The sequence below is a fragment of the Sinohyriopsis cumingii genome, chromosome 13, assembly GCF_028554795.1.
Source record: "Sinohyriopsis cumingii isolate HCF-2022 chromosome 13, ASM2855479v2, whole genome shotgun sequence".
In the NCBI taxonomy this organism is placed as follows: Eukaryota; Metazoa; Mollusca; class Bivalvia; order Unionida; family Unionidae; genus Sinohyriopsis; species Sinohyriopsis cumingii.
Window position 1 is genome coordinate 30,997,948 of NC_142973.1, and position 12,559 is coordinate 31,010,506.

Below are 12,559 nucleotides of genomic sequence, written 5' to 3' on the forward strand. Positions count from 1 at the left end.
TATGGTAAATTTGTTTTCAAAACAGTTCAGTTTGCTACCAACGTGCTTCCTCGTCCATGCCACCATGCCCAATGCTAAAATTCGTGGTACACTTTGCCAAAAGCATGATGTATATAGGTATTTGATGTCTGAATGCACATCCTATTTTGGTATATTCCAAACTAAAACTTCACCTTTTGTGCAATACATTTCTTTTCCCTTGGTTTTCAAGATGTGATGCCGATTCAAATGTAATTCAAATCAGTGTTGGCGGTACATGCATGGAGAAAAATTCCGGTCAGGCCCCGGTTTCTTTCAAAAGCTTTTGTAAAACTACTTCATTACATATAGATTAAAATACACTAAAATGCTTGCTACTGGGCCAACTATACCAATCAGCTACAGTTCCACTAATATGACTAGCAGTACCAGACTGCTTCTGCAACTGCCAATGTAACAACTAGCACTTAACTGGGAAAACTGAAAACAATTGAGAATTGGGGAATTCATGATATTTATGAATGTGGCGTGAATCCATGAATCGCCGTAGAAAGTCATGAAATTCATTCCAAAATCATAAGGGTTGGTAGCTATGAATGTATGTGCTTTAATGGTGACATAGTGATGCAACTCTTAACATTTTGCAAAAACTGGCAAATTATTTGGACAGCTCAGATAGCAGAGCACTCATGTACAATATGGAAAGTCTCGTGTTCAAGTCTCCTCTGTGACAGGTGCCAAACCAGGCTAACTTGGAATTATTAACGTGTATAGTTTTCTAGAGGAGGAAGTGAATGGAAGTGGTTAAAGGAATGACATGAGATGCATTTTAATAAGTATTCCTCAACTGTCACTGCCAAGTACAGTTCTTTAGTTTCTGACACAAAAATTTAATCTGTTTCGACTGCATTTGTTTTGGTTCAATCATCACAGAACCAGTCTGGGATTTGCCAGCACACAAATTGAGAAGCAAGAAAATTTATCTGAAAACCACTTTATATTGTATAACCCAGACTGAAATGAGTTTCCTGTCAAGCTGTCTAACTCAATCCCAATATTTCCATTTGCTTCTAAATTCCTTCATGGAAAAATAATCCCAATGCAGCAAGGATTAAACTGACATATCTCAATGAAGCGATCAATAATAACAATTATTAAAATGTCTGGCAAATAAGCCATGCAATTAAAATATAAAATGACAACACCTAAAGATAAAATATTCTTCATCTGACTGCAAAACCTGGGAATTCTTTTACTGGATTGCATCAAAAGATTGCTTCAATAAAATTTTGCAATATTTAGAAATAAATGTACAATAATTATGGCATACAGTGTAAGGATACTACCACAAACCTGCTTAAATGCGGTGGGTATAATCTTTCCTTTTACTCCTGCATAACCGATTCAGCATTTATACAATGGATCTACCAAATGCAAACAACATTGATCATGATCTGACATCAGATACAGGGGCAGCAGATCAGAGTCTATATTCTTTGCTCTACTCCTAACACAATTCACAGACCCAGAATTGCCATTGCATTATGCAACAACAGATCAGACTGTGCAGTTTACAGCTGGAATCAACTTATAAGCAAGAACTTATGGCATAAGACTTTTATTAATACAACAACCAAATAGCAGCAACTTGAAAATATACAGTGATGAAAGAAATCTGTTTGCATGTAAAATGTGGCTCTAGAAAAATCAGCAATACACTACACACATACATTTATATATATATATATATATATATATATAGATATAGATATATATGTCTATTCTAGAAATCAAGCATGTAAACAGGGTCTGTTCGAGAAATCAAGCAGGAAAATTCACCATTCCATTTGAAAAAGGGAGACAATTTCAAAGAATGAATTAATAAAAAGAAAGCCTAATTAAGAAAGATAGCCCACTTTTGTAAATTGCCAGAAAGCCTAATTAAGATAGCCCAGTTCTGTAAATTGACTGAAAGCCAAATTAACATAGCCCAGTTCAGCACCTACTATACAGCTCAAAAAGATGCAAACATTATGTCATCGATACAACATCACTTTTTACCTAGTGTATCGCAGAAACTTGGGGGTTCGGCTTACAACACCATGTAAAACAGTCAAGTTGATTTTTCTTGTTACAAAAGACCATAATAGTATATAAGGACAATAGTGCTGTGCTGAAAATATTCATTCAACATACCCATACTTAGTGAGAAGGTATAATTTTCTATCCAATGTCCCAGCAAGAGTAAATGCACACCATCCTATACATTTTTAGTTACTTCTGATTGCTTGGACACTTAGCTATTTAAAACATCACGATGTTAAAAGGTTTAACATTTGCAAACAATCAATATTAAATCTACTTTCCCCATGGTAATCATGTACGCATTACATTTTCAGAAGGATCTTTCCCCAAACCATAAAATTAATACTTTTCAAGCATCTTAATAAATCGTTAGCATCCAACTCGTGACATGATATCCCAATGGTCTTCCTCAATGTCTTTTCCTTGACAACATTCCTGATGCACAGTGTGCTGCTTACAACAAGCTATATTACTATGACAACATCACTCTTGTCCTAACACTTTATTTACTATCAATGTAATGAGCTTACCCTGACCACCTTTCAACAAAAGGCAGGATTTCCTTTCTTAATTTTGACCCAATAATTTAAGATTAAATGTAGTGTCTGTACCCTTTATTTCATACACCTTTTACCAAATTATAACATCTTTATTAATATTTACAAATACCAATCCTAATCAAATTCAAGAGACACTGATGATCTGAAATTATTTATCCAAAATCAAACCAGAAATGTTACCTCTATAGAAATCATAATTGTAGCAATTGAATCAATGCAAGATGATCTCATTAACATGTGAAGATTTGCTCTTTATCAAAAGTGTCAAAGAACTTGATGACATAACCAGATATTCAAAATTCTGTTAAAAATTGGACTAGGAATATGGACTCTTGAGTAATAACATGCTCAGCCATTCAGACACAAGACAACTTCTGAGTATGCATGGATCTTACTCATTTATCTAATTCTGTTTCACTGATACTTGATAAAAGAAATGAAAAAATCTATCAAGGTGATTCACATGAAATTTAATAAGAGTGTGATATAGAAAACACCTAATTTTCAAAGTCTGCAGTTTAATCTCCCACTCAGTTCAGTCCATGTAAGCAATATACAGAAAGTTAATTTGCATCAAAATTCTGACAAGTGTTATATCTTTTCTGAGAAAACAAGATTTGTTTGTATAAACCCTACAGACCCCAAAAGTCCTAAGAACCATCACAGTGACTGATGCTCTACTGACAGAAATGAATTTAAGACCATGTCTTCATTTTCAATGCAGAATACTGAAACCATTTCGGATATTCTTTTAAACAAGATTTTCAAATTTGCTGCGGTGACAGCATATTGTTGACAAATCAGGAGCATTTTAATTGAGGACCAAGCTGATGAGCTTGATCGTATGTCCAGGAGAGCTAAAAAACCTGGCATGGCACTTCAGAAAAGGTCTTTTAAAGGACATGATACTCGTAGGTGCATCATTCATGGCACAGCATGTGGCACTCTCATAAAAACTGCTTGCTGAATGATGGGCATAACTTGCATGGCTATACCAGTCACTGCAGATTGGTGACTATTCCTACACATTATTCAGCAATATCCTGGTCTGAAACCTCAATATGATGCATTTTGCAAGAAAGCTGTTTTCATTAAAACAAGCACCAAAACTTGCAAAAAATATTCAAAGCAGACGCTAAGACAATCACAGCAGATATTATGCAAGATATCATTTAACTGTCCTTTGAAGTCAAAAGCTCTGGTTGGTGGTGGTCAATACAGAAAATGTAATAAACTCAAGACAATGTCAAAGTCCGAAAGTGGAAACACACACTCCCACTGACAAACTTCATTTGTTTGTATCCAGGCTGGGATTGTTTTCAACATAATTAGTTCAGTTACCGCATCAAAAAAATTACAGGATTTAACAGAAGAACATTTGGACAACAAAACTCATTACAATTCCATTTACTTTTCAATAATTCATCTTTCCTTTATATGGTAAAACCTTACATAATTTATGTCTAATTTTGGAAATGTCATGAAATTTGCCTTGTACATTCTATTCTGAGAAAAGCTATGCACCAAAATACAAGTTACTTCCCTTGACCTGTGTTTGCAAGATGCACATTTTATCCCCACAGATGAACCTCACAAAAACGGTCATTTATTGCTGCAAATGGTGTAGAAAGAACACAGGAAAAACCCCAACCCACAAGAAGCTACTGGCAAGCTTTCTCACAAGAGTCATAATAATCTAATCAACAGGGTCTGGGTAGAACCAAGTATTTTCTACTGCAGTCTTCCACATTGAAATTAATTATGTCTCCTGTGCAAGACAACATATTTACAATTCTACATTATGGTTTCTGAAACAAAATGGACATCTAGTTAATATACAGACAACAAATGATATCTTAAACACACATTACATAAAAGCCACTGTGTGCATGCAAAACAGAAAACGTGTACATGTGACACAATTTTTTAATCCATGGGTTACCTCCCTTTTTCCAAGCAGATTACAGTGAAGTAAACAACTAACTTTAAAATGCTAATAAGTATTACTGAACTCTTTCATCAAATAAATTACAAACAAAATCTTTGCTACAAGTGTAAAATTTGTGCTTAAAATAGTATATTAAAACTTAAATTAGACTGAGATAGGGGGTGTAATTATGTCCATATAAATCAAGGGAAAGCTTTGTGAAAGCGGGCTGGAATGCTGCAACTTGCATAATGAAATAAGCACTTACCTATGCAATGAATATAAGCCAAACATATATTAATGCCTAGTACTGTAGATACTTACAATTCTTGCAATGAAAAGTGATTTGTAGGGATCTGTTGAGCTACCAATAGTACCAGCTGGATCCCCTAAAATGCAAAATGGTCAATTAGTCATGAGAATCAGATGATGTTATGTCTTTCCTGTATTCATTTTAAAAATGTAAATTTCATCACAAAATCTATCTGCACCCAATTTAAAAGCAATTACAAAATATTACTAGCTTTGTCATACAACTTGGTGATTATTTGCTTCCTTGTGACAAAATTTAAATTGATATCCACTTCCTGCTCTCAATCTAGTCCCAACGTTATGATTCCAATGGCTTATTATCACCACAGATTGACTTAGAATGCTCTTTTGAATTTCTCCTTGAAAAATTATAGCTACCTCTCCACAATTGGTTGTTAATTTGTTTAACTTTGCATTTTTCTACAAGTTCAGTTTAACATTACGTTCTAATGAGACATTACATTTATTGATCATGCATTGCATGTACTGATCAATTATGCAAATTTATTTCATTTTATAACCAACTCCTATCACAACTCTCTCCTTAACTCATACAATATAAATGAAGGCAAGGAGTATTAGATGCCGATCAATCAATTCAGCTGCAACTTTTTCCACACAAAGTACCCAAGTCAGATTAATGCAGGATATCTTCAAAATAGTCACTGTGCTCAATGCAATTTTTTCATAACTTTAACCTTCTGTATACCACCAATCATACACACAATCTTTTGTCCTTAAGTTTTTGCAACAAGAAGTATTGGCTTTATTGAAATTTTAGAATAACAAATCTTTTATTTTACATTTTTCATTATTATTTGCACACCTGAAAATATAATTAATAAAATAAAATTACAGTAGGTAAAACTCGGTGAAAGATGCAATGGTCATACTGATTTGCTCCACATGGCCTTAAGCAGAAGAACTAGTGTTGGAAAAGAAACATATTAGAGGAACTCGTATTGGAAAAGCAAAACAATTACTCATGTTCACAACAAAGAAACTCTTATTGGAAACCCAACACAACATGGGAAATTACAGATGAGTCTCTTTCAAGTAGTCATCAATATGACAAGTTTCCCATGCAAAGATATTTTCCTTCACAAAGGGCATAATGACATCTAAAAGAGAGTAAATGAGAAAAAACCCATGTAAACAACACAAAGCCAAGAAACGATGTTCATATCAGTGTCCAAGCAATCAGAAGTAACTAAAAATGTACAGGATGGTGTGCACTTTCTCTTGCTGATTTTAGATTATTTATCCCTGAGCAAGGGACATTGGATAGAAAATTATACCTTCTCACTAAGTGCTTATAAATTAACTGAATAAATGTTTAAAAATTCATTTGCATCATTCCAAGAAAGTATGCTATGGCAGATCAGGATCTTTGTTGTTTGAGGTCAGTCTCATCTTGTAAGTGAGTATGTATGGTTATTTCCACTACAAATCAGATAATTTCCAATGAATTTGTACAGGAATTAAATACCTGACTGTCAAAAGAATAAAAAACTGACAGGGGTTGAACACAAGTATCTGGTGAAGGACAAAACTTACATAAAGCCAGATCCTGTTCCAGCTTGTATGCAATTTGTTCTGCTCTCTCTTTCCTCTGAAATTGAAACGTGAACCAACTTTAGCAAATTATTAATAAAATCATTTATATTTCAAAGGCTATTGACTCTTTCTAAAACATCTAAATGTTTGCAAATTGTTAGTGGTATTTTTTTCTAGTGATAACAGTGTATAAGGTATTTTCCATGCGGATTATGATATTTTATGTATAGTCACTGACCAAAACATTTTTTTGATTGTATAATTAAGCAAATTGGTGAAGGTAAGGCTTATGCCATAAGGAACAGTTTATGTTTATGATGGCACATTCAACAAATCTAAACTATGCTACATGCTTCAGAACAAGTTTCAGATGTTTGTGCAAGTTTGAATTTTTCCAATTACAGTGTGCACTGTTCACAAAATCCTCCATTATTTTCCCCAAAAATGCAATTAACCAAGCGGTAGAAGAATACATTTGTACCTAAGGCTGTATGGTTTATTTTTATGAATTTCTTCACAACTTTTTTGAAATGGCAAAATTCAACGTCATGAGAATAAATAAAATAAATGAAAAGAGTCGCAATTTGTGAAAGCATCCGTAAGATGGGACAATTAAGAGGCCCACAGATCTATAAAATAATGCACTTAATCTGTGTGTGTGAGTGTGATTTGGATTTTTAACATATCTTTTTAAAAAAATCAGTCATATCGCTTCGATGTCTGCAGTATGACTTGGCTGGGGATCGAACCCACGACCTCCCGCATCCGAGGCGGATGCTCTAACCACTAGGACACCGCCTGATCTGTGATAGATTTTATATGATGAAGTATCCAAGTTTCCAAGTTCAATTTATGCAGAAGTCATCAGTGTGTACTGCATGTCCGGGGATTTGATAATGACAGGTGCTAGATATTTATTAAAATCAATGGAACTGTGGATAAGACTACATTAAATCCCCTCACTGCTCATACTGCTCTACTTTCGGATACCCCTACTAATGTACATGAATTGGAGTTTCTCTCTTAATATATGTTGTGAAATTCTCAAAAATAAGGTACATTTTCCAGTGCCTGGCATCAACTTCAGTGGTAAATAGTCTTTACTTTTGGATTATTAGTTGATAGTTTTTAATAATAAAACAACCCAACTGTGTTCAATCTTACTGCTGATAAATTTTCTATCTGTTTCTATGTCTGCATTTTCCAGGATCTGTAACATTAGGTCACTTAAAGGCTGTAAGCCTGACTAGTTGCACATGATGCTGCTTTGGGTTTTTTTCAGTGCATGACAAGCCATATACATAAAGGTAAGTATAACTGGCAGGAGTAGGAACCCTTCAAATCCCTGGTCAAAAACACCAAAGCTACTGATAAGCTTTCTCATCTTCCGAACATTAGCCAAGACTGAGACTTGAACCCATATGAGCCGAGATAACATGGCAGTGATTGATAAAGGCACTTTAACACATTAACTCCTGGAGGTTTGTCATTTTCGCTAGAAAATCGAGTAGGAAACACATTCTGAAAGCTATTTCTGAATAGATCCAAAAACACCAAATCCCAGGTGATCTTTCAATAACATACTGCCTAGTTGTATTAGAAACATTGATTTTCATTTGCTATTTGGCACGCATGAGCAGAAGGGTAAAAGTTGGAGTTCTTGTTATTTATTTTTTGCTAAACGGAGCCATTATTTTTGTATGGAGACCACACTTTATTCCAAATGCCCATCTTATCCTACTTTTTGCAAAGGCTCATCTGTCTGTTTGCAGTTCATACCGGTTTGCATTAGATCTGAGACCAAAAAGTCTAAAATCCGAACACAAAATTGGGTTCCGAGCATGGGTGAATTTTGGGTAGAAAAAGTCTGGTTAAAAAAATGAGGTTTTTTAATCTGTATTTTGTAGTACAACTAGATATTCCAGATTATTTGGTATCATTGTAGAGCTACATCTGTCTACCTTTCTATAATACTACCCACTTTAGTGTATCATGCATGACCATGATGCTACATTGCTCAGCAGTAGGCTACTACCTCCTGCCACGTTAACTCGTCACTAGGGGTTAATGTGTTAAACCACTCGGCCATGCTGTGTCCTTGCATGTAATGTGAGAGCCTCAAGTTTTACAATCAATAGTTCACATGAAAATCACTGTGCACATTCAAAGTCATTGTCCTGATATTTCAATAGCCTATTAAATGATAACATAATTGCTTTCGTTGCCAATAAAGGGTACTGGATATGTTACGGTCAATTAAGTCAACAGTATATAACTAAGTATACCCAGCTAGAAGAAACTTGTCCTTATGATAAACAGGTACATGTCTGTGTAAGTGGTTTACCTGCAAACTTTCTAATACAAGCCATCACCTGTGTATATTTGTTATTGTAAATATTCAAAGGAGAATAAAAAATTTCAACAATGAAACATTCAGAGTAATCATACACGTATTGACATGAAGTATTTCCCAAACAAAATACTGTAACTTACCAAGAAGAGCACTAACATGTGACAACATTGTAATCAATTAACATTCATTTAAAATGGATCTTTGTGATGAAAAGGTAGGGCTTCACCTCATACATCCATCTATAAATGTTTTCAATCTACACCATATACCTCATACATCCATCTATAAATGTTTTTAATCTACACCATACTTTTATTCTAACCTCTAGTTTACTGTCAAAAATTGACCATAATACAGTAAAAAGAATTTTAGTGAACTGCTTGATAAAGAAATTGGTAATACCGTGCAGTTTCAAGTTTCCTTATGTATGTATGTATATCAACACACTGACCATAAACAGAAAATGTATTTGTTAATATCTGGATATTTAGGTAAATTAAGGCAATCTTTCTTCCTCTTGCATTGCACCACTGATCAAATTTTTGTTACATTATCTTTCCAAGTGCAATCATATCATTAAAAATTGCATTTTATATCAATTTATTCCAAATAACGTGTGTTTGGCATGGATTATATACCATGTTTTTTTTTATAGTGAAAGTGCCAAAACTGATATGTAACTTTATCTTCTTCTAAGATGGGACCTCATGTGAGGTCTGCACAAGTTGTTCTCAACAAACAGTCATCCCTATGTTTTCATCATATTATAAATAAAAATTGGAGAGAAAACATATCAACAATACTGCTATTTGGCATCCCATCAAACAATGCCATGTGCCATTTTAAAAAAGTCACAAACTACCGTTAACATGTATTATGAATCTGGAAACGGGTTTCTGTGACCCATTATGAGGTGAATGACTATCAGAAATGTGTGCAAATCAGACTGACTTCCTCTTTTACATAACTGCAATATCAATATCATTGTGACTCTTGATGGCAGACTGTCAGTACTAAATTCCTAAAGTAACAGCATTGTGACTCTTAATGACAGACTGTCAGTACTAAATTCCTAAAGTAATATCATTGTGACTCTTAATGACAGACTGTCAGTACTAAATTCCTAAAGTAATATCATTGTGACTCTTAATGACAGACTGTCAGTACTAAATTCCTAAAGTAATATCATTGTGACTCTTAATGACAGACTGTCAGTACTAAATTCCTAAAGTAATATCATTGTGACTCTTAATGACAGACTGTCAGTACTAAATTCCTAAAGTAATATCATTGTGACTCTTAATGACAGACTGTCAGTACTAAATTCCTAAAGTAATATCATTGTGACTCTTTATGGCAGACTGTCAGTACTAAATTCCTAAGGTGAAATTCATCAGTAAACAGAGTTCAATCTTTTCATCAAATATCGAGGCTCAGATTCAATACACAGGAAGACCTGGTAACACCAGGCCAGGGTTCAGTTTTAATCATTAAATGTTCCTGTCCCACTCGAAAGTTGCCATTTAAATGAATAAAGAACTAAATTAAAATGACTGTAAATTAGGAACAACTGGGATCAATAGTGATGCAACTTGTCTCAGAATGGGGGATTTTTAAAACATGTTTGTTAGGGGTTTTTTTGTGTATATGATGCTTTGTGACAGTGGTACTAGAAAAAGTCACTAGCACCTTGATCAAATAAACTTAAAATTGACAAATGAACAAGCCCCCAAATAAAACCTGCTGGTTATGTGGGAGTTTTAATGTATCTAACCTTCCTTTCTTTCCTCTCATCCTTGGTTTCTACACGTGTTGGTGGAGGAGTGTCCTTAGGATCCTGAAAAAGAAATAAATGTTTCAATATGCATATTTTAATTTTTTTACTGCCATTTACAATGAAATAGATTTATTTGAGTACACAAAATCTGATACAATAAGCAATGAATTCATAAACGTCTTTTAAAAATTATTTATCTGATTTAAATGCAGAACCTTTTCCTCCCCCCCCACCAAAGACTATACTCCAATATCATAGAAGCCAACATTTTTTCAAAAGAGACTGATACTGATCATTTCTTCTTTTCAACTATCCAGTGTTAAAACCATCCCTGATCTTTTGTGATCAATTCTTTTTAACTTAGCTAATGTGGTTGGTACACATATACTCATTGGAAGTCAGTTTGGCACCATTATCATTAAAGTAAAAATAAAACATTATAAGAGTTTTAGTGAAACCAGATATCATAATGATCACCAAATCAGGGGGTGTAGTGACAAGATTGTTAACACACCCAATGTGGCAGCTATATGGGTTATCAGACCATTGTTTCATTTAGGACCAACTAGATATCACAGGAAGTCTGCTGGTGAAAAGCCCATACTGATATATCATGCATTTGTGAGTAGAATACATAAAAAAAATTTCAAGATACCACTGACCAATGAGTAGGAATAAAGAGTTTCAAGATGGCTGTTGTGGTAGCCAGATCATCACCATTTTAAGTTCCACTAGAAATCACTAGAAATCTTTTAGTGAAAACCTCATGCTGATATGACCAGACATTCAGGAATAGTGAAAATTGGATTTTTGAGATTGTCACTGTGTGCTGGTTATATCAGCTGTCAGCTGAGGTCAAATTTTGCTTAAGAGCAATTAGACACTAAAAGAAGCCTTCTGGTGAAAAACCCATATCAAAACAGCAGAACCTGTCTTGACACACAACCCCTCTCCCAAAAATATGTGGTCTCTCATTAGCCATAAAACTATATAATCATTAAATATGTTCTTTGATGTGACCACCCATGTAGTAGTAGTATTGATATCAGTTTTTTAAAGATGGTTATAGTGGTGATCAATTTAGAAATCAGATTGGCACCATTTTCATTTAGGAGCAGCTGAACACCACCTGTGGGCTTTTAGTGAAACAACCCATGTTGATATGACCATCCATTTATAAGAGTAGCTATAACAAGAATTTTGAGATGGTTGTCATGGTGGATGTAATTGATGTCCAAGCAGATCCATTTTTGTTTAGAACAAACTAGACCAGGCATGGGCAACTTCCTCCAAGGCTCAGGCCAGATAAGTAATTTATTTTTTAAAGCCACACCCTATGATGTAAATTAACACATAAAGCCAGGTCAAATCTGGCATCAGGTCTCTATTTTGCCCACCCCTGAACTAGATCACTGATGAATGTGTGTGTAACGTTTCATGGAAAGACAGGTGGACAATCGAGACAGAAAAAAAACCAATCCAATAAGAGATAAAACACATCTGGAAGAATCTGACCGAAATGGAATTCAAATGTACACTGAATGCAAGTTTAATGATTTGTAAGCTAATCACAAATTTCATGAACTCCGGATTTTCATTTTAAAGACTCTAAGAACAACCATGGAAAAAAATTAATTTAAGGTATGACAGACCTGATCTTTTCAACATTCTCAATGTACAAAATTATTGGCTTCTTGATGACATGTAAACTTTAATAAATTTGTAAGCTTTTAGGTATAAATATAAAAACAACTCTGGCCAAGAATGAATTAATGATAAGCTAACACAATGAAAATGTTCGAATTTCCTTTCCACAGAGTTGGTTATAAATAACAAATGCCCCAGCTGTGCAGTTTCAAGTACAGATCCCAATCTACATTACCAAACTTTCTTTTAAAAAAGAAGATAAAAAAAATAAAAATAAAATGTCATCATACATAATACTTGTAAAGTAGTGACTATATAATGATGCAATCTTGGAAGCTCATATAAAATAATTGCAAACACAA

General features: G+C 34.2%; 2 protein-coding genes across 3 annotated transcripts in view; one reads left to right on the forward strand and one right to left on the reverse strand.

Annotated features, from left to right (window-relative positions):
- LOC149785135 (U1 small nuclear ribonucleoprotein 70 kDa-like) overlaps nucleotides 1-12,559 on the reverse strand; it is an 86,606-nt gene that overhangs the window by 68,717 nt on the left and 5,330 nt on the right. Inside the window, exons 2-4 of the mRNA XM_089978899.1 lie at nucleotides 10,548-10,610; nucleotides 6,421-6,475; nucleotides 4,876-4,940 (exon numbers count right to left, since the gene is read on the reverse strand). Of these exons, the coding sequence (XP_089835025.1) occupies nucleotides 4,876-4,940; nucleotides 6,421-6,475; nucleotides 10,548-10,610 (183 nt within the window). The remainder of the gene's footprint in view (nucleotides 1-4,875; nucleotides 4,941-6,420; nucleotides 6,476-10,547; nucleotides 10,611-12,559) is intronic.
- Nucleotides 1-12,559, forward strand: part of LOC149785136 (potassium voltage-gated channel subfamily A member 1-like) — a 106,641-nt gene that overhangs the window by 26,182 nt on the left and 67,900 nt on the right. The window lies entirely within an intron of this gene.